This window comes from Eptesicus fuscus, chromosome 11, assembly GCF_027574615.1.
Source record: "Eptesicus fuscus isolate TK198812 chromosome 11, DD_ASM_mEF_20220401, whole genome shotgun sequence".
In the NCBI taxonomy this organism is placed as follows: Eukaryota; Metazoa; Chordata; class Mammalia; order Chiroptera; family Vespertilionidae; genus Eptesicus; species Eptesicus fuscus.
Window position 1 is genome coordinate 44950958 of NC_072483.1, and position 23288 is coordinate 44974245.

Consider the following 23288-nt stretch of genomic DNA (forward strand, 5'->3'; position numbering starts at 1 on the left):
TGCATATTGTTTCTAAGTATGTTTCTAAATGGAGTATGTCACCTGTTGTTCCCAGTGGAGGTTTCATAGCAGATGGATAGGTGAAGAGCAGTGCCTAGGCAGTCTCCCCCACTCTACCCATCTTTATAAGATTTGATTTTCTCTCCCTTAAAGATTGAAAGTGAATATGAAGATATTTTAAAGCCATCATCAATTGTGGGTACCTCTTCCACTTTTTGCACTTCAACCAGCCAGAGGAAGGAAACATTAACCACAAGATATAGTGACCACAGTGCCACTTCCTCAACTCTGGCACAAGTTCATGCCAGTCCTTCGGGAAAGACAGAAGAATTTCCTCCTCCCCCACCTGATATACTTCAAACACCATTAGAGGTGACAGCATTTTCCCAGTCCCCTGAATTTCCCAGTCCTCCTAAAATACCACCAGTCCCCAAAGAATTATATTCCAAGCAAAGAAATTTGTATGAATTAAACCGTTTATATAAACACATCCATCCTGAGTTAAGAAAAAACTTGGAAAAAGATTATATCAGTGAGGTTTCTGAAATTGTTTCTAGTCAAGTGAACACAGGGAGCTCAGTTTCAGCAGATGTACAACAAGCCCGGTATGTTTTTGAAAATACAAATGACAGTTCTCAAAACACTCTTAACTCAGAAAGAGAACACTTGGAGTGGGATGAAATTCTGAAAGGAGAGGTGCAGTCCATAAGATGGATCTTTGAGAATCAGCCATTAGACTCTATCAACAATGGCTCTCCAGAGGAAGATAACATCTCCAAGGGCATTGCTGATCAGGAAATCATTGCTGGTGGTGATGTGAAATATACCACCTGGATGTTTGAAACCCAACCCATAGATACACTGGGGGATCATTCTTCTAGCATTGAAGAAAGTGCTGAGAAAGTTCCTGAGCTAGCCAGAGGAGACGTCCGCACAGCCCGGTGGATGTTTGAAACAAAGCCATTAGACTCAATGAATAAAATGCATCAAAGTCCAGAGGAATCAGTGATGACTGCCGTAACAGACATAACTGGGGGAGATGTCAAGACTGTGAGATACATGTTTGAAACTCAACATCTGGATCAACTTGGGCAGCTTCATTCAATGGATGAGGTTCACCTCCTGCAACTCAGGTCTGAGCTCAAAGAAATTAAGGGAAATGTTAAGAGAAGTATAAAATGTTTTGAAACTCAACCATTATATGTTATTAGAGATGGTTTAGGTCAAATGCTAGAAATTAAAACTGTTCACAGAGAAGATGTTGAAAAGGGTGATGTGAGAACAGCACGTTGGATGTTTGAAACACAGCCCTTGGACACAATTAACAAGGATATCACTGAAATTAAAGTCGTCAGAGGAATATCCATGGAGGAAAATGTCAAAGGTGGGGTGAGTAGGGCAAAGTGGTTATTTGAGACTCAACCTTTGGAGAAAATCAAAGAAGATTCAGAAGAGGTCATCACTGAAAAGGAAACAATAATAGGTACAGATGTCTCCAGAAAGTGTTGGATGTTTGAAACACAGCCATTAGACATTTTAAATGAAGTTCCTGATGCAGGTCCTCTAAGATCTGAAGAGAAAATAGGGGGTGATGTACAAACTACTAAGCATCTATTTGAAACACTTCCAATAGAGGCTTTAAAAGATAGCCCGGATGTAGGAAAACTTCAAAAAATCACTGCCTCTGAAGAAGAAAAGGGGGATGTTAGGCACCAAAAATGGATTTTTGAAACCCAACCTCTGGAAGAAATTAGAGAAGATAAAAAAGAATACATACAAACAGTGAAACTTGAAGAAGTTGAAAGAGGAGATGTAAGAAATTACACACATATCTTTGAATCAAACAATTTAATTAAATTTGATGCATCACATAAGATAGAGGTGGAGGGAGTCACAAGAGGTGCTGTAGAGTTAAATAAGTCACTCTTTGAAACAACACCACTTTATGCCATTCAAGATCACCTTGGCAAATATCATCAGGTAAAGACAGTCCAGCAAGAAGAAATACTAAGAGGTGACGTAAGAAGCTGTAGGTGGCTTTTTGAAACACGGCCCATTGACCAGTTTGATGAAAGCATTCACAAATTTCAGATAATTAGAGGAATATCTGCTCAAGAAATACAAAATGGAAATGTGAAATCTGCTAAATGGCTGTTTGAAACCCAACCTCTTGATTCAATTAAATATTTTAGTAATATGGAAGAATTAGAAAGTAAAACTGAGCAAGCTACAGATATTGTTAAAGGGGATGTCAAAACCTGTAAATGGCTTTTTGAAACCCAGCCAATGGAGTCTCTTTATGAAAAAGTTTCATTAATGACTGGCAGTGAAGAAATTCTTAAGGGAGATGTCAAAGCCTGTACTTGGCTCTTTGAAACCCAGCCACTTGATACCATAAAAGATGACTCTGAAGCAACAGTCAAATTGCAAACTATAAAACAGGAGGAGATCCAAGGTGGGGATGTTCATACAGCATGTTTTCTTTTTGAGACAGAAAATTTAGACAGCATACAGGGAGAAGAAGGAAAGGAAATCAAGCCTGTGCAAATGGATATCCAAGCTGGGGATGTCTCCAGCATGCGACATAAATTTGAAAATCAGTCCTTAGATTCTATAAGTTCCAGTTCAGAGGAAGTTTTGAAAAAGATCAAAATGCTAAAGATTGAAGATATTCAGAAAGGCAATGTTTTAAATTGTAGGTGGCTTTTTGAAAACCAACCCATTGATAGGATCAAAGAAGGCCAAGAAGGTGATGAATTAGTTAAGACAGTGACAGACATACAAGGTGGGAATGTAAGAAAGGGGTGCTTTATCTTTGAGACTTTTTCTTTAGATGAGATTAAAGAAGAATCTGACTACATCAGCACCAAAGAATCAATTACTGAAGAAGTAATAAAAGGTGATGTAAAAAGCTACAGAATGCTCTTTGAAACCCAGCCACTCTATGCAATTCAAGACCGGGAAGGGCATTATCATGAAGTGACAACAGTTAAAAAGGAAGAGGTAATCCACGGAGATGTGCGAGGGACAAGGTGGCTTTTTGAAACAAAACCACTAGACTCAATTAATGAATCAGATACTGTGTATCTTATTAAATCTGTCACACAAGAAGATATTCAGAAAGGAGAGGTTAGTTCTGTCAGATATAGATTTGAAACACAGCCACTAGATCAGATTTCAGAAGAACCACGTGATATTGTGCCCACTGTAGACCATATTCAAGGTGGGGATGTAAAGACAAGTAAACAATTTTTTGAGTCTGACAATTTTAATAAGAATGCTTATATCAGAACAGTAAGTGTCAATGAAATACAAAAGGGCAATGTTAAAACATCTACTTGGCTATTTGAAACCCACACTATAGATGAGCTGAGAGGAGAAGGGTCAGAATATGAAAATATCAAAACAGTCACTCAGCAAGACGTGCAGAGAGGTGATGTTAAGCAGGCAGTGTGGCTTTTTGAAAATCAGACTTTGGATTCTATTAAGGAAACAGATGAAAGTGTCACAAAAATCACCAAGGAAGAAATCCCTCCTTCTGATGTTAAGACAACTACATGGCTGTTTGAAACTACACCCCTTCATAAATTTAATGAAAATGGGGTGGAAAAGGTGGAAATTATTGGCAAAAGCATTAAAGAAACCTTAGAAGAACTCTACTCTCAAAAAGTTATAGAGGCTCCTGGAATCATCATTGAAGCTGATGAAGTTGGGGATGTTCGAATGGCAAAATATAAGCTAATGAGTCAAACATCTCCTGAGATACAGAAAGAAGAAGTTATCAGGGTTGATCTTAGAAAAATAATGCTGGGCCTACTTTCCAAAAGAGACTATACACACAGGGAGATTGTGGTTAGTGAAGAAGAGAAAGGAAATGTTAATTTGACCAAAACTCAGTTATTAAACAGGTCAACAGAATGTCATGCTGAAAAAGAAGAGATAGTGAGTGGTGATGTGCAACAAGCAATAAAAAACCTGTTCTCTGAAGAAAGATCTGTAAAGAAAGGCATTTTAATTCAGGAGGATGAAAGAGGAGATATTAATATGACCATCTATTGTCTTCTTCATGAAAATGCTGGTGATACAATTGCGCGTGAAGAAGTAATAGGGGGTGATGTAAAACGTACCATTCATAATTTGCTATCTTCCATATCCAACTATGAAACATCTGAAAGGGTGAAAATCGATGCCTCTGAGAGGGGAAATGTTCAGTTTTTCACAACATGCATAGAAAGTGGTGCTTTGGATTATCTCAAACAACTCCAGCTAGGGTCAGATGAAACAGTAACAGCTGAGACACAAGAGACAGAGGAAGAAATAATCGGTGGTGACGTAGAGGGCACAAAGCTGTTACTAAATAAAAGGCAGTCTCAGGTTGAACGTACTGTTAATGAAACTGATATCATTCCAGGAGATGTGCATAATGCAGTGAAAGTTTTCATGACAGAGCCTCAGAGTACAGCTTGTAAGGCACCCAAAGAAGAAATTGTAAAAGGTGATTTGAAATCAACCCTAAATTCCCTCAGCCAGGCCATAAATCAGAAAACCGTGGCTAAAACAGAAGAAATTGTAAAAGGCAACATGCTGGCCACACTCAAGTCACTTAAGGAATTAAGCCAACCATATAAGGAATCTAAACAGGCCAATGTCATCCCTGATGATTTTGAGAAAGCTATTGAATGCCTTGAGAAGACTGCAAACACAAGGACAGAAATCCTGAAAAAGGAGCTTATCCGAGATGACCTTGAAAGCTCATTAAGAAATCTGAAAGATGCACAAAGAGCTTTCAAAGAGGTAAATAAAAAAGGTGCAATCAAAGAAGGTGTGCAAGCTGCGATGGTAGAATCCTCACACGAGCAGAACACAGAGATTCGTCAGATGGCTGTCCAGACAGACAGAAAATATGTTCTTCAGCCGAGACCAGGACCACTGGAGCCAGTGGCCAGGTGGCCAGGGGGTACAGACACTCTCAACCAAACTACCGGTAAATCTTGTCATGGGAATTTAACAGAAGAAAGAACTGAGGTTAGTCTTCCAAAAGCCCCTAAAGGCACTGTAAAGATTGTCATAGATCGTGAACAAAACAATGACGCTCTTGAGAAAAGCCTTAGAAAACTATCTAATTCACACCACAAAGCTATTAAAAATGTGTTGGAATCAGGCGACAAAATGGGTGTATGGACTGATACCTCAACAGAGCAGCATCTTAGAGATGAACATATTAGCAGACAATTGACTTCAACTGTGTCAGTTAAGGAAAATCTAAAAAATAAGGAATCGGAGACAGTGAACGAACAGAAGAAGGATGCTGTCTTTAACTCTACCCAATCTATTGATAAAGCAGTTGGAAAGCAACAAACTCAAACTTGCAAACTGATGAATGAGCACCAGAAGACTGAGTCTTTCCCTGTAAAGAGCTCTAAAAATATAGAAAACAGTAAAATATCTATAAATACACAAAGCTCTAACCGTAGTCCATCCCAGGGGCCAGTCAACAAGATGGTTAGAGAAACTGGTGAAGTTTCAGGGGACGTTCAGAAGCAAACCTTGTTAAGGCAAGAGAAGAAATATTGTAATAAAGATATAAAGAAAAAGAATGTGAACCCTCAGCCAATGTGGCAGACTTTGCCTGTAGATCAAGACATATCAAATGTAACCGAAGTAAAAGTCTTCCAAAAAAGCCACAATAAATTTAAGGCAACTGACAAAAAGCAGAAGACTGATGTTTATCTGAACAGCCAGGACTTTCTAATGAAGACAAATACTTCCACAGACTTAAAAAAGGCAATGGAAATGTCCTTTAATCATATCAACTTGAACCCTGAAAATAATGTAAAAGAAAGTGAGTGCCCTCTTCCACCTCCATCTCCACCTCCTCCTCCAGCTTCCAATGCATCATCTGAAATAGAATTTCCTCTTCCTCCTCCACCTCCTTTAATGATGTTGCCTGAAAAAAACGGGTTTCCTCCCTCACTGTCCACAGAGAAGTTAAAGGCTGAATGTGAAAATTTCCCAGGCCTCCCTCTTCCTCCACCACCAGAAGATGAGAAAACTGAAAGAGAATATCAATCAATGTTTCTACCACCTCCCCCTCCTCCAACTCCATCTCTAAACCCAGCACATCTCCTTCCCTCCTCTGTTCAAGAAGAGCACAGTGGCGCATTCGTACAATATTCCCAAGAAGAAGCCTCAAGCTCTCAGCAAACTCATTCTCAAGCTAAAATCACAACAGGAAAATCAGGAGGACGTCTGCCACCTCCCACATTACCGAAACCCAAACTTCCCAAGCACTTAGAAGACAAAATGTTTCATGGTTCCCCAAGAACTGAACTGAAAAATTCCCTGACAGATATGGAATGTAAAATCACTCCCTCAAAGGATCAGAAAAGAGTAACAACAGTGACTAGTGATGAACAAACAGAGACGAAGCAGAACATATCTAGAAAAAGTCTTTCTGAAAGAAGACAATTATCTATGGACTCTACAAGGTCTCTCTCACAGACAATTTCAGAAACCTTACCACCTAAGGAAAAACAAGGAAAAACACCTCTCGTCAAATCTCATTCATTTCCTGCGGGTTCAGGACAACAAAGTCCAAAACCTTACATGAGAAAATTTAAGACACCTTTAATGGTCGCTGAAGAAAAATATAGACAACAGAGAGAAGAGCTTGAAAAACAGAAACAGGAGAGTTTTTGCTACAACATAGTCAAAACAGAATGCCCAAGCCAAAACATATCAGAGTTGGAAAAGCAAGTGCTGTTACAAAAAACAAATGAGGCGGTTCCTCGCCCTGGAATGGATACAGGGGTCACTGTGGCCCAACCCAACCCTGACTCTCAAGTACGAGGAGTGTGTACTGATAACACGCTTTCCACATCAGCAGTAACAGCTGCCACCGAGAGGCTCCATCGTGTCCTAGCAGCCTCAGAAGACAAAGATGCCATGACAAAGGAGGTGTTACAGAGCTCCAGGGACATGAGACTATCTAAGTCAGCTTGTGACATTCAACAGAGTCGCCAAGAACGCAGTACACAGCAAACACAACAGAAGAAGTATCTGGGGCAGTTGCACTTGCCCCAAAGCAAACCAGCTTCCCCAAGTTTCAAAGTTAGAACCATCAAGCTTCCAACTCTAGATCATAAATTAAATGAGACAGACCACAGCTACGAAAGCCATAAAAAGCATTCTGAAGTTGATGTTCAAACCATTACCAAACAACAGCATCAGGAAACCGAGGAAACGGAAGCAAGCACTGAACATAGTAATAAGCAATCGGTGGCTGAAAAATATCATCAATTGCCTAAGAAGGAAAAAAGAGTAACAATACAATTGCCTACAGATCTCTCAGGGAAAAGCCACGAAAGTAAGCGCAACATAGTTCATGAGAAGCAAAGAGAATTGAGAGAATCTGAGAGGGGAACACTTCTAGAAAGTGAAGGAACAGTTCAGGGCCCACCGGCCATTAGTCCAAAAGAAGAGAGACTAATAGTTGAAAGCAAACAAGAACATTTAAATAAATCGGCACAGAAGGTAGTCAAGCAAAAGGTTACAGAGGCACATACTGATTCACAGACTGAGAATTTTCAGCAAACACACATACAGAGTTCTGAAAGTCAAGTTGAACATAAAAAATTGCCCCAGCCATACAGTAATCTTCAGGAAGAAAAATGGCTTGGAGTCAAGGGCATACAACAGAAACAAGTCTTTTCTAATACTCAAGATTCAAAGCGAGAGATTACACAAAACAAATCTTTATTTTCCTCTGCGAAAGAATCCCAGAAGGATAATGGAAAATGTGCTATAAATGTATTGGAATTTTTGAGAAAACGTGAAGAACTACAACAGATTTTGTCTAGGATAAAACAGTTTGAAGCAGAACCCGATACAAATGGCCTTAAAACATTTCAGACCCTGTTAAACATTACTCCAGTATGGCTATTAAGTGAGGAAAAAAGAGAGTACGGAGCTCGCGTTACTGTGGAGAATAACATGGAAAAAATCAAAGAAGAAATAACGCATATTAAAACTCAAGCAGAGGACATGCTTGTGTCTTGCGAAAATATAATTCAAACAGCCATGACCTCCTCTAAAGCAGGAAAGCAGAGAAATAAACCTACTGGGCTTCACGAAACATTATCCAACGTGTCCAATGTTAAAGTCAACTCTCATAAAAGCGCTGAGCGGGAGGGAAACGCCATTGTAGAAGAAACACAGCACCACCAAATAGAAACCCATTCTGCAGCGACTACCCGCGATCCCGTGAAGAAGACCCACCGGAAGATCACATTGGAGGAGAGCAGGATCCCCCCTCCCTCCTTAAAAACACGCGCACCGTCACCAACTTTTATAACCATCGAGTCCACCGCCCGGCGAACAGAAACCCCTACGAAGGAGGAGCTTTGCCAGTCCCCTAAGAAGGACAGCTCTGCTGAACCATCGCCACCCAGGGCGCCTGTGTCACCAGCATCTAGAATCCACAGTGCAAATACCTCCCCTTCTCCACCCAGGAGTCGCTCTGAGCAACTGGTCAAACTCAAGGACACCACCGCAAAGTTAGCCAGGGGGCCCCTCCCGGGCTCCGCAGGGACCCCGGTCCCGGTTCCCATGGTAGAGAAGAGGTCCGAGGTCATCCCGTCGCCTGCAACCCTCCGCCGGCAGATTAAGATCGAAACCCGGGGCAGGGACTCCCCTACCATCACAATACCGATCCACGTGAATCCGGTGGAGAGGGGTTCCTTCCGAGAAGCCATGGAAGCTCAAGAGGAAGTTAGGACCGTGGAGAAAAGGGCCACGTACCTTCACCAGGACGGAGTGCACGCCACACCGGCCGCGGGGCCGGACACGGAGAGTTTCGACTCCGTGGAAATCATCCGCAGGGTGGACGGGCCTCGCCGGTCGGAGCACACGCAGCGGTACGAGGCAGCCAACCGAGCCGTGCAAAGGGCCGGGCCTTTTGTGGATGGCCATGACCGTGACATCCACAGGTGGTTCAGGGAGTTTGAGGGGGGCCCGGTGTTCGAGGCAGAGTCAAATACCAGAGTTTATGCAAACGGAGAAGCAAATGAGACACAAGAAAGTCGCGCGTTTCGTAGGGAGGGATTTGGATTAACCTCTGTAGAAAACTCTAGTTTCACAGGCTTTTCCAGCAGTCGTCCCAGCGAGCGGCAGGACAGCACTCCTGGGAGGCAGCCCAGGGCTCACTCTGAAGCCAGGGCTCCCGGGGAACTTTTCTCCGGGGTGGAAGCCTTTGAGAGTCGAGTTGTGGGGTCCAAGAGGACAGTGTCTCCCTCGCTCGCCTCCAAAGCTGGCAAGTCCGGCTTTGACTTCAAGCATGCCCCGCCCACCTACGAAGATGTCATCGCTGGCCACATTTTGGATATTGCTGACTCGCCTAAAGATTTAAGGCGGAATTTTCAAAAGACGTGGCAGGAGAGTGAAAGGGTTTTTGAAAGCGTGGGATATGCGACCTCGGATGCTGAGATGAGAACCGCCTTCCAAGAGGAATCTGCCTTCCTAAGTGGTAAATGAGCTTGCCAAACGTGAAGTAAGATTAACCCATTTAGAGGCACGTGTCCCGGAGCTAAAATGATTTGCAGTGAAAAGAGTGCGTGGAAATAACCAAACAACATGACCTAAGACTAACAGCTCTCCCTTGTTACCGATGTCCTTCTCTTTACAATGCTTGCATTACTACTTTCTCGTTACAAAAGCATCTACTATGATTTGTCTGCACTGTGTGAAAGTAACAAATACTATTACCTATATAGATTGTTGAGACTTATATTTGTCAAGGTAAATAAGGGTTTGGATAAAGCAGCAGATATAATAATTGTAATTGTGATAGTATTAATGATTATACATAATTATATACTTATTAATAATTATACACCCATATGACATTGTTAATATTCCTTATTAAAAGTTGTTATTTCATCTACTTATTTAAGACAATAGTAGATAATATCCCTTGACCTACTATTGATGTATTTTTAACTGCCAGACTTTTAAGTGGTGTTTGCGTTTGAATTCAATACAGCCTGGTAATAATCCAAGAAACACTTTACCCTCATCATATGCGCTTTAAGGATTTTATTGATTGGTATTTTGAAAAAAGTGTAGGTATGGAATTAGAACTTTTATATATTTAATCATTGTTATTGAGTCGAAAGGAGTTAACTTTCTCTAATACCACTGGGTGTGTGTTTTTTAACCTATAACATATTTTTCCACCTTTTGTAAACCCCAAATGATAGCTCAGTTGGCCTCATTTGCAAATGTGCCTGGATACTACATTTTTAAAATTTAATTATATTTGGAAGGAAGAAGATTTAAAACATAAGAACTTAGTACATTTTTTAAAAAATTGATCTTATAAAAAAAAGGAAGTGAGAGAGAAATATCAATTGGTTGCCTCCGCACACATCCTGACTGGTGATCAGAACCCGCAACCTAGGTACGTGCCCTGATGGGAATTGAACTACAACCTTTTGGTGTACGCGATGATGCTTCAATCAAGTGAGCCACCTGGACAGGGCAGAACTTAGTACATTTTTTAACATCAGAGAACAGCTCATTTATTCATATTTCCCTATATTTTACAATTAATGAGGCTTCACAAGAAAAGGATTTGACATAATTAATGTGCATCATTAGTGTAGCCCATTCTTTTAGACAGATTGAAAGAAATAGCAAGCTTAAAAATAAAAATTGCTGAAACTAATAATTATGCCTCTATCTTATTTGCAACATATGTGTCTAGTGTATCAGGTTAATATGATTTTGTAATGTGCTTGCTTCTGGCATAATTAAGCAATTAATTTCAAATTCTCAGTTTATTAGGAAGGTAAAAACATAGAAAATGCACACACACACACAAAAAAAACACCTGTTATTAAATATAGAATTGTGTCCCCTACTACAACCGAATAAACAAATGAGAACTTTCAGTAGCTTAAATTGAGCCTCAAAGCCTCAAAGCCTCAAAGTATATAGGGTGTCCCACAAAAATGTACACACAGGTTAACAGCTGATAACTGTTAAATGAAAATGAAATGTATTTTAATAAGCACTGCCTTTATAATTATCCAAAGGGTGTGCATGCATTTTTTGGGACACCCTGTATATTTATTTGTATTTTAAAAAAACTTGAGCATATGTGCTTTTACATATAACTAATATGAAAGCTTAGTTATTCTCACTGGATCATTGTGAGGATCAAAGCAATGCCGAGGTGAAAGTTCTGTGTCAGTTTTGAACCACTAGGAAAACACTGGTTAGTAATATAGCTACTATTATTCATCGGAGCTAGCATTCCTACGAGAGCAGCAGCATGTGACTATAGATACTTCCAAGCAAGGGAAGAGGTAGGGAGATTATAAAAGGCAGCCATGCAAATCCAAAAAGCCCTAAAATATAAAGCCATTTAGCTTGAGTGCAAATGGCCTTGAACATTTCAATGTAATCAGGAATCTCATTGGATTAAAGTTAAGAATTGCTGTGATAGAGTCAACACTAAGCCATCAAGAAAATATTTAAACAGCCTTCATTGGTTTGGCTCAGTGGATAGAGCGTTGGCCTTCAGACTGAAAGGTCCCAGGTTCAATTCTAGTCAGGGGCACATGCCCGGGTAGTGGGCTCCATCCCCAGGAGGGGGCGTGCAGGGGGCAGCCAATCAGTGATTCTCTCTCATCATTGATTTTTTTTTCCCCCCTCTCTCTCTCCCTTCCTCTCTGAAATCAATAAAATTATATTTAAAAAAAGAAAAGAAAATATTTAAACAAATACAATGCCCTCATCTAAAAAAACAAACAAAAAACAACAACGATATGTACATATTTTTGAAAAATATCTGCAGAATGCTTTGAAACATAAAAGCTTTGAACCAAGTGACAGGTAAACCTTTATATACATGGAAAGTTTAGTTATCTAGAATGATAAGTGCTCTTGGGACTTCCCATGGCTGAGTTGACTATATATTCTTTTTAATATATTACAGTTGGTGAACTTGTTTTGCTCCTGTATGCATACTTAAATAATAAAAGTCAACTTGTACAATGTATAAAATAGTAGAGACGCTAGAGTAAGGTTGATGGTCACAGAATCTCAGACCCAATGTTAGATTGGCTTATGTCCAGAGAGGCAATATCAGGACAATAGTCTTAGAGCTTTCTACTTTAACGGCATGGCCAGTTAGTATGCTGCTACTGTTTGTTTTGTTTTTACAATGTGGTTGACAATAACACTAAATAAGCTTTTGTAAATTTTTATTTTCAGAAACTGCTACTCCAAGACAAGGAAACATGTATACTTTGTCAAAAGACAGTTTATCCAATGGAGTGCCTCACAGCAGACAAGCAGAGTTTTCATAAGTCCTGCTTCCGATGCCACCACTGCAACAGCAAACTGAGGTAAAGGCTGTGTGGTCTGTGGTACAAATATCCAGCAGCCTGCAGTGTACTTATAGCATCACGTCCCTAGGAAAATGTAGATTTTTCCAGATCTTGCTGCCATTAATTATCACACAGCCACAAAAGGGATGTGTCATGTTCCTTTATGCTTTGCTCAGGTTGGCTGTGACCATCTTCCTTTTGAAATTTTCCTTTCCCAGTCAAACAAAGAAGGCTTCCTTTTGTGTGGACATGGAGATCATATAGATACGGAAAATTAAGAGTTACCATGCAAATCGGGACTTTTAAGTTACTACTTTAGTCTAAAGTCTAGACGCTACATCGGGAATCAGCAAACTTGTCCTGTAAAGGGCCAGATAGCAGATATTTTCAACCGTGCAGGTCATGCTATTTATGTTGTCACTCAACTTCCAATGGAGTGGGAACGCAGCCATAGATAACTAAACAAGCAGGTGTGTCTGTAATCTAGCTGTATTCCAATAGAACTTCATATGCAGAAACAGGTGGTGGGAGCTGGAGTTTACCTATGCCTAGGCTATTCCATGTAAGGGGAAAGAAAATAATTTAGAATAATATCAATGTAAAGTCAGATAGATACTCTGTATATTCTCTGGTGAAACAGAAGACCTTACCAACACAGTTATAAGTGCACTCGTTTTCCAAAACTCTTGTAATAAGTGCATTGAAATGAATGTGGCATTTGGTGTGGCTATAGTCTGAAATACTGAGATGTAATTATTTGCTCAATACAATGTGCATCTTTCAGACTATATCTTTACTGACTTTACTCAACAATGTCAAACACTCCTCTTTGCAACATTTTCCCCCTTTGTTTCCATGACACCAGAGTATAATGGTTTTCCTCTTACCTGTGAGTGTTCCTTCTCAGAATCCTACGTGGGTGATTCTTTCTCTGTCTATTCTCCAGATGTTAGAGTTTCTTAGAATTCTGTTATAGGCATTTATTCTTTCTCACTATTTATATTCTTTCTTATTTATCACATCCACATTCATAACTTAAATCATCATCCATGTGTCAATAACTCTGAAATCTGTGCCACTAGCCCAGCACTTTCTTCTGTGTATCAGACATTTATATCTAAACTAGAGGCCCAGTGCACGAAATTCGTGCAAAGGGGAGGGGTGTGTCCCTCAGCCCAGCCTGCACCCTCTCCAATCTGGGACCCCTCGAGGGATGTCTGACTGCCTGTTTAGGCCCGATCTCAGTAGGATCTCAATAGGATCAGGACTAAACGGGCAGTCGGACATCCCTCTCACAATCCAGGACTGCTGGCTCCCAACTACTCGCCTGCCTGCCTTCCTGATTGCCCCTAACCGCTTCTGCCTGCCAGCCTGATCACCCCCTAACCACTCCCCTGCCAGCCTGATTGGTGCCTAACTGCTCCCCTGCCAGCCTGATTGCCCCTAACTGCCCTCCCCTGAAGGCCTGGTCCCCCCTAACTGCCCTCCCCTGCAGGCCTGGTCCCCCCAACTGCTCTCCCCTGCAGGCCTGGGTCCCCCACAACTTCCCTCCTCTGCCAGCCTGGTCACCCCTAACTGCCCTCCCTTGCATGCCTGGTCCCTCCCAACTGCCCTCCGCTGCTGGCCATCTTGTGGCGGCCATCTTGTGTCCACATGGGTGCAACCATCTTTTACCACATGGGGGCAGCCATCTTGTGTGTTGGAGTGATGATCGATTTGCATATTACTCTTTTATTAGATAGGACTAGAGGACCAGTGCACAAAATACATGCATGGGGCGGGGGGGGGGGGGGTGTGTGTGTGTGTGTCCCTCAGCCCAGCCTGCACCCTCTCCAATCTGGGACCCCTTGAGGGATGTCTGACTGCCTGTTTAGGCCCGATCCTGGTGAGATTAGGCCTAAACAAGCAGTTAGACATCTCTCTCACAATCCAGGACTGCTGGCTCCCAACCACTCGCCTGCCAGCCTACCTGATTGCCCCTAACCGCTTCTTCTTGCCAGCCTGATCACCCCCCACCCACTCCCCTGCCAGCCTAATTGATGCCTAACTGCTCCCCTGCTGGCCCAATTGCTCCTAACTGCCTTCCCTTGCCAGCCTAGTCACCCCTAACGCCCTCCCCAGCAGGTCTGGTTGCTCCCAACTGCCCTCCCCTGCAGGCCTGGTTTCCCCTAACTGCCCTCCCCTGCCAGCCTGGTTGCCCCCACCTCTCCTCCCCTGCTGGCCCGGTCCCCCCTAACTGCCCTCCCATGCAGGCCTGGTCCCTCCCAACTGCCCCCCCCCCACTGCTGGCCATCTTGTGGCAGCCAGCTTGTGTCCACATGGGGCCAGCCATCTTTGACCACATGGGGGTGGCCATCTTGTGTGTTGGAGTGATGGTCAATTTGCATATTACCTCTTTATTATATAGGATAACTAGTACATCGCTCCAATTAGATTCCTCATAAGAATAGCAAATTCAATATGCCCCATTATCTTCTCTCTACCAAAATTGCTTCCTTGACTTCATGGTCTGTATGCTACTCTCTCAATAAATAGCATTAATATTAACTCAATGGCTGAAAAATTAAGTTACATTTGACTCCTTTCTCTCCTTCATTCCCTACACCCAAGCAATGACCAAGTCCTATAATTTCTGTCCCTCTTGAGCTATATACACTTTGCTCCATCTCCATGGACCAGGCATCTTTCAAGCAAGTATCATTTCTCACCTGTACTAATGTAACAGCCTTTCTAGCAAGTTTGTCACCCTGCCTCCAGAATATCTCACTACCATCACCACCAACAACAACCTACACAATACCATACTCCATGGCATAATGCAAATGATCATTCTAAAATGTAAATCTGAGGTCATTTTTATGAAGTTCCTTATTTAAAACATATAATGGCTTCCTCTATCAAAAATTAACATCTTAATGTGAATTAAAAGATACTTAAGGATCATGCCCCTTCTGATCTCTCAGCACCCCTTCCTACCATTGAATGTTACTTTTCATGAGACTGGATTTCTTTCAGTTCCACAAAGTCATTACTTTTCTCTCTCATATCTATCTGGTTCCAAATATTATTTCCATTCCTTGTAGGGGTTTTCAAATGCCTCCCCTCCAGCTCTCCACCAGGCTAATACCCAGCCATTCTTTATATTTCAACTGAGACTGCATGTCTTCAAAAAAGCCTGCTTTGACCCCCATATATGAAGCAGGTGTCCTTCCTCTGTGCTCCCAAAATATCCCCTGTTGCTTGCTCCATCCTTAACACAATCTAATATAATTCCCCAATTTAGGAAATGTGTTCATGTTTGTCTTTCGAACATCTAATAAAGGCTGGCATATAATAAGAGTTTAAAAATGTATTCAATAACTGATATTTATAAAAATCATTGTACAAAGAACCACAGATACAGAAAACCAATCAAATCAAGTATATGGCTCAATAATTATTATAAAGTGGCCCTGGCCAGGTGCTCAGTCAGTTAGAGTGTTGTCCTAATATGCCAAGGTTGTGGGTTTGATCCCCAATCAGGGCACATACAAAAATCAACCAATGAATGCATAAATAAGTGGAACACGATGTCTCTACCTCTCCCTTTCTCCCTCTCCCTAAAAAATAAAGATAAAATCTTCAAAAAATTACTCTAAAATGAACATTTGTAGCCACTACTAAGGTCAAGAAATACAACATTACCAGACATTGCAAAAGGTCCTTCCATGTTCCCACCCAAACATAATCCACTCTTCTCTCCTGTGAGTAAATGGTGTCCTTTTCAATAATTACTTCCTTGTATTTTTATAGTTTTTTAGCCAGATGTGCTTTCCTAGATACTATACTGTAGTTTATTCCATGTTTTAAAACTTTGATTATATGGCTTTTAATTTTTTTTTTTTTAAGCTATAGGTTTTCCAACCATTCCCTTCATGCCTTGCAATTAATCTGTGAAGAATCCAGGACATTTGACCTGTAGTTTTCCACACGCTCCTTTCTCCTCTGTATTTCTGATACATTGTCACCTGAATCTAGATTTTGGTTTTTGTAAAGGAAGGTTTGATGCCTTTCACAAGAATATAGGGAGTGTTGGCAAGAATACAGTAATCACATATGTCTGTTTGTCTCTTGTGATCATAGCAGATGTTGAAGCTTAATACTTATATTCATTAATTGATGTTTGCAAAATGTTGATATTCTATTTTTGTTCCTTCTTTTTCATTACTAATTCGAATATTTGTATAGGAGATGCTTCCCCTCGTCTATTATTTGGTTTCATGGTGGTAGAGTTGGTGGAGGAAAGGCAGAAAACATGTACAATTTTTTCTTTTATTTACTAGTTTTGCCAATGTATCAATAATTTAGTCAACAATATCATGAAATGGTCCCTTATCTTCCACTAGAAATTACCAATTTTAAAATGTTTGTAGTATCTTTATAAACTCACATTTACGTATATTTGATCAGGTTCAATCAGATGCAATTATTATGATGATGATGCTAAAATTATTCTATCCCTGGAGAGTGGATGTGCCTTCAAGTTCTATTCTCAGTCTTTTTGACAAAACCTTAGTAGTCTTTGATAGTTACCCTGTTATCTGATAGGACTAGTTCCATGCTCATCTACTGCCCCAGGCCTGGAATCAGTCATTTCTCCAAGCCTTGGTTTCTTTTAGTGAGAAATGGCATATTAAGACAATAATTTCAATGCTCTTTCTACTGGGTTGGTTACTATTTCTAAACTTTTTTAGTGTTTAGAGCTGATACAATGATTTTCAACCAGTGTGCTGCAAAAAATATTAAAACATATAATTCCTGACTAGTCAGGGACCCTGATCTCTTTTCCCTTCAATTGTCAAATGAAAAATGACATTAGCCAACACAACAATAACTGTCTGGTGTGAATGCCCTGTGTTAAACCATTAATATATAGGTCATATAATAGAGTTTCATCTTTTTGGTCACATCACATAATAAGGTTGCATTTGACAGAAATCCTTATATACAAATACTAGAGGCCTGATGCACAAAATTTGTGAAAGAGTAGGCCTTTGCAGCCATGGGTGTCTGCCTGGATCCCTCCCTCACAGCCATGGAAGCTGCAGCCCTGGCTTAGTCCAGTCTAATTAGTATATTACATTTTTATTATTATAGACTAGAGGCCCGGTGCACGGTTTCGTGCACTGGCAGGGATCAGCCTGCTGTGGAAGTGCTACTCATCCTGGTCAGCCAAGTGGTACTCCCACTGTGGGAGCACACTGACCACCAGGGGGCAGATCCTGCATTGAGTATCTGCCCCCTGGTGGTCAGTGCTTGTCATAGCAACTGGTTGACCAGTTGTTCTGGTCATTCCGCCATTTGGCCGCTGGGCTTTTATTATATAGGACTAGAGGCCCGGTGCACAAAATTGGTTCATGGGAGGAAGGGGGTCCCCTCAGCCCAGCCTGGACCCTCTCCAATCCGGGACTCCTCAGGGGATGTCCGACTTCCGGTTTCGGCCCGATCCCTGGGACATCACTCTCACAATCCGGGACCACACGCTCCTAACTGCTCACCTGCCTGCCTGCCTGATCACCCCTAACTGCCCCCCCGCACCAGCCTGGTTGCCCCCAACTGCCCCCCCTGCCAGTCTGGTCACCCCTAACTTCTCCCCACCCCTGCCGGCCTGGTTGCCCCATGCAGCCTGCTGGTCAGTCGTTTGGTTGTCCGTCACTAACCCCCCTGTCAGCCTTGTCGCCCCACGCAGCCTGCTGTTCGGTTGTTACTGTGAGGGCGTCGTGACCAGTTTGCATATTACCCTTTTATTAGCATAGATAACAACTTTCTGTAATCTTTGCTTTGATGCTTTTCTGTTGCTCATTTTTATGTAGAATTCGTTTTCCTAAATCTTATAAGGAGGCAAATCCTGGATGGTTTTCCCAACTTCACAAAGCTGCCTCTTCTGGAATTCATATTCTGTGATGGCTTGACTTCTGGGATTTCCTGCCTTGGTTCCTCTCCTCCATGTTAGTCAGGAACTTCTGTTTAAATTCTGTCATCATTGTCCAACTCAATTTTGATTCCATATCTTTTTTTTTTCATTGTGGAGTCTTGTTTTAAAAGGATATCCGATGTGTTATTTCTTAATGTTTGACTTCTGCTGCCTCTTCAGACTTTTCTAGCATAGACCCTATACTCACTGGCAAAACCCCTCCTAGTTTCAGCCGCTGTGCTCTGATTGGCATGTGATACTTACCCAGAAATACTGCCTGGCTATTTAGTGGTCTCATATTTTCAGGTCCATCCAATATATTTCTGGTTCCCTCTGCTATTACCCATACAGATGCAATTATCATGCTAGTCTCATAGTTGCTGTTGGTTTGTCCTTGATTCCTTGCATTTGGGGGCTGGTGAGGATATCTTGTCACTTAGTTTTGTTACAAATTTTATCCAGGGGTTTTGAGTTTTACTATCTAGTTGATTTACCTGTTTTTATATGGAGATTCAGAAATATTAAAAAATTATGCTGCTGCTTTGGATTAAATTTGATTTTAATTTTAATAGGTACTCTGTTGATCTCCCCCAAAAGGCCAGATAAATGAGTGCATAAGCAAGCTTTCCAATTCATTCAAAATCCAATTACCAAGGAAATTCAAATAGTTGAAGTTTGTGTGTGCTATTTAGGATTTATTGAAAATTGCAACTCCTCACATAAATCACCGAGTTAGCAAATATTAGTCCTATCGTTTTACACCAGCTATAGCTACATATGCATTGGACTATAATACCTATTATGCCAATACCTAACATACAGCATGACATTCTAAATACTACTAGACATGCATCATGTAGAGTATTAGTGGTAACTATTATCTAACAGGAATGCTCAATTAATAAGCACATTTCTATTACCAGTAAGGTAATTGGACTGAATCTCTGACTCATTCTTGAAATAAATAATTTCCAAATTCCCTATGAATTTGCTGGGTATATATGGAATACTAAATTTTTTCTTTTGTTCTTTTTGGCAGTTTGGGAAATTATGCATCACTTCATGGACAAATATATTGTAAACCTCACTTTAAACAACTTTTCAAATCTAAGGGAAATTATGATGAAGGTTTTGGACACAAACAGCATAAAGATCGATGGAATTGCAAAAATCAAAGCAGCTCAATGGACTTTATTCCTAAAGAAGAATCAAATATTTGTAAAAACAGTGAAGAACACACCCCCATACTTGGAGAGCTTAAACATTTAGCTGCGGATGACAATGAAAGGCAAAGGGATGATTTGAGAAAATTCAGGGAAAGGGGAAAATTAAAAATCATTTGGCCCCCTTCTAGTGAGATGCCTAAGAAAACCTTCCCCCTTGAGGAGGAACTCAAAATGAGTAAAGCTAAATGGCCTCCTGAAATGACAACCCCTACACCCACTGAATGGAAAAGTGAATCCCTGATGGAGCACGTTAAAACTCTGGGAAATAAAGAACAAGAGCAAGATAACATTTCTTTCCTGCAGTCCTATCTGCAGTCCATCCATATGTGTCAGAAAGAGGCTGTTGTCGGAATCAAAGAAAAGGAAATGTACGAAGCAAGAAAAGATGAGAAGGAAGGAAATAAGAATGTGCAAGATAAGCTGAATGAGGCTGAAGAGACAAAGAACCAGAGGAAAAGTGAAATGGATCTTAACGCCAACAGTAATGTGGTTGTGCAGAGTGCTGAGAGGGAGAAAAGTGAAAAAACTAATGAACCTGATGGTGCAAAATTTTTCCAGGTTACCAACACTGGTGGTGAGGTGGTGCCACAAAATCACCAAGAGAATTTGAATAGGAATAACAATAACAATTATGTCGCAGCCTCGTCTCTGAATAATTGCAGGCAGAAGACAGCTACTTTAGGATTTCCTAACCTGTTACCACGGTCAGGTGAAGCAAACTACACTGCAAGTAAAGATCAAATTGAAAATTTAGAAAATGCATCTAGAGTCTCAGAGTTACTTGGTATATTTGAATCCGAAAAGACTTACTCGAGGAATGTGCTGGCTCTGGCTCTCAATAAACAGGCAGCCAGAGCCACCGTGCAGTCTGGCCCCAAATCAGGCCTCCGTGGTGGGTTAATAGTAGAGGCAGAAAGTTCGATAGCCTCTTCTGACACAAACATTGTAAACATCAAAGGAAACCGTTCAAATAACAAAAGCCTGCACTTCTTCTTTTCTAACACTGTGAAAATTGCTGCTTTTTCCAAGAAGAATGAGAACATTTTTGAGCCTGATTTAATAGATTCTGTAGGTCAAATAAAAAATATGCCTTGTTTGTACCTAAGAGAACTTGAGAAGGACATCAAACGTTGGCAGCATGACGAAACAATAGGCGCAGGACACGTCAGTGGAAACACAGGTTTCCATGCTCTGAGGAGTGGATGTGCAGCTCAGCCTACGTTTCCCAGAGCGAAGGTCCAGTCTGGACAGCTCACCGTGGAAGAGCAAATTAAAAGGAATAGGTGCTACAGTGACCCTGAGTAGAACAACTCTGGCCACCTTTGCTCCATACTCAGGCACTGAGACATAGCCTTGTCCTGAAATAAGACTTGGGGTTTTGATAACCTTTTGTTGAACTTGTAAATGTAATGTTCAGAAATCTCATACCTACCACAATGGGATATTCATTGTATGACATTATATACTGTTTTCCGGAATCGGTTTGAATCTACTTTTATTCTGAATAGAATGAAGAGGTGAAACACTATGGCTATGTTTTCCTGTCATATGGCACTTAAGCATATCGCTCTGTTTTTGAACATGCCAGATAACATCATTGGTGTGATTCTATACTGCTGATATTTATTACAATACTTATACTGTCTCTATAATTTCTGCTGAAATAAAATTTAATTACCTGAGCTGCAAACAGAACCTCTTCTGTTACTTTTTTCCACATATGTTGTCATTCTAAGTATATACATGTTCCATGATTTAGGAAGTATTTGTCTTGTGGCATGTATTTAATACACACACATGCACATGTGTACACACACACACACACACAATCCTGGAAAAAAATAAAATACTGAACCAAAGCTACAGTATTATTAGAAAACCTAAAATTTTATTTCTCATTTTAAAAACAAAAGGATTATCATAGTTCTTTAAATAATTGCCTATGTTAAATTATCTTGAAACATGTCTATAAGCATTTAATGAAAAATATCAATTTTCCTCTAGAATAATGTGGAGTTGGTACTCAGAAATTAACTGAACTGAAAAGGTTTTAGACTTTGTTCAAATAAATTATGCACATTGCACATTTTATTACTTACTATTTGCAATTGACAAATATACAAACCATACAATATACTTTGTCAGGCTGGATGCATCACTTTCCTTGGATGATATATAGGAGTTTAAGAAAACTAAAATATACTTAAGAAACCCAATACTATTTTATATAGTAATGGGTATTACTTCACCCTAATTATGACAAATTTTCCAGCAAAATCACATTTTTAGGAACTAAAGTATAGCTAAATACACAAATCAAAAACTAAGTAAATTTTCTTATTGTTGCAGACAGTTTGCTAGGGCTGCCATAACAAAGTACCACAGACTGAGGGGCTTAAAAAAAAAAACATCAATTTATTTTTTCACAATTCTGGAGCCTAGAACTCTGTGATCAAGTTGACAAGTTAGTTTCTTCTTCTGAGGCATTTCTACTTGGCTGGTAGATGGCCATCTTCTCTCTGTACATGGTCTTCCTTTCACATGGCCTGTGTCTAGGTTTCTTCCTCTTATAATGACTCCGGTCAGATTAGATTAGGGCCCACTTTAAAGACCTCGTTTTACTTTAAGTCTTTATTAACTATCTCCAAATATAGTCATGTTCTGAGATACTAAAGGGTTAGGACTTGAATATGTCAATTTTAGGTGGACACAATTCAGCCCCTTAACGGTAGTAATCACGTTTCACCTTTAGGTGTGGTTTAAAATACATGTTTATTAATATTATCAAACAACTTTCCAATAATTTCTCACTTTGGATTTATATCCCAGAACTATGTCATATATAGAATTATGCTATAAACACTAATATTTCCAGGAACAAAATTCTGTTTCAAAAGAATCAAGATAAGCCTATGGTAGATCATACGCTTTACCAGAGGAGGCTGTGTAATGGCAGAGCTTGGCACATAAGGAGTTTTGCATTATTTATTCATGGCTAGGCCTTCCAATGAATCTTACAAAAATGTTCTATTCCCCAGAAAATAGTGCTGAATTGTCTTTTACCGCCTTCACACAATCAATCCCTGTTGCAGATTTGGGGCTTTGGGCAGTACCTTCTTTGGATGGAGACAATGGTTTTCCCATAGTGCAATGAAGCTGCAGAATGCAAACCTGCCACCAGTTTACTAGTGGTAATGTGCACCTGGCATGTTTCCACCCAAACTAACAATTTTCTATAAACATCTCTAGGGTAATTTCTAAAGGCACATTAATTTTTTAAAGACCTGGAAGATAGAAAAAGAATACTTTTGCTGCTGTGTTTTGATAATTCCTAAACTACTGGCCACTATCCAATTGAGTAGAAAAGTTTTCCCATTGCTAAGAAAATGAGCTTATAGAAAGACAATCACAGATGTTGAAATGAAAGAGAAGTATAATACATTTTTTTTCTCTCTCTCTCTAGAAATGTTATTAAGAACCAAGGGCAATTTCCAAATCTAATGTAAACGTTTTGAAATATACAGGTATTAAGGGTAATGTGAAATCTTATTTTAGAAAAATTGAATTGACGTGGAGATCACAAATGGGCCGGGAACATGATACTCAGATTCTAAGTAAGAACCATAAGAGCCTATGAGAGGTGCTGAAGAGTGAAGAGTCTCGATCACCTGGAAAGTAACTCGAATAGAACACAAAAAATAGTTTTGGATAAGCATA

General features: G+C 40.4%; 1 protein-coding gene across 2 annotated transcripts in view; it reads left to right on the plus strand.

Annotated features, from left to right (window-relative positions):
* Positions 1–21266, plus strand: part of XIRP2 (xin actin binding repeat containing 2) — a 266144-nt gene extending 244878 nt beyond the window's left edge. The window contains exons 8-10 of one of the 2 annotated variants that reach the window (XM_054723423.1): positions 154–9523; positions 12277–12410; positions 19385–19448. In XM_054723423.1, coding sequence (XP_054579398.1) covers positions 154–9523; positions 12277–12371 — 9465 coding nt within the window. In that variant the 3' untranslated portion in view covers positions 12372–12410; positions 19385–19448. Of the gene's footprint in view, positions 1–153; positions 9524–12276; positions 12411–19384 lie in introns of both variants that reach the window. The other variant, XM_054723424.1, reaches the window with a different exon arrangement.
* Positions 21267–23288: the final 2022 nt, after the last annotated feature.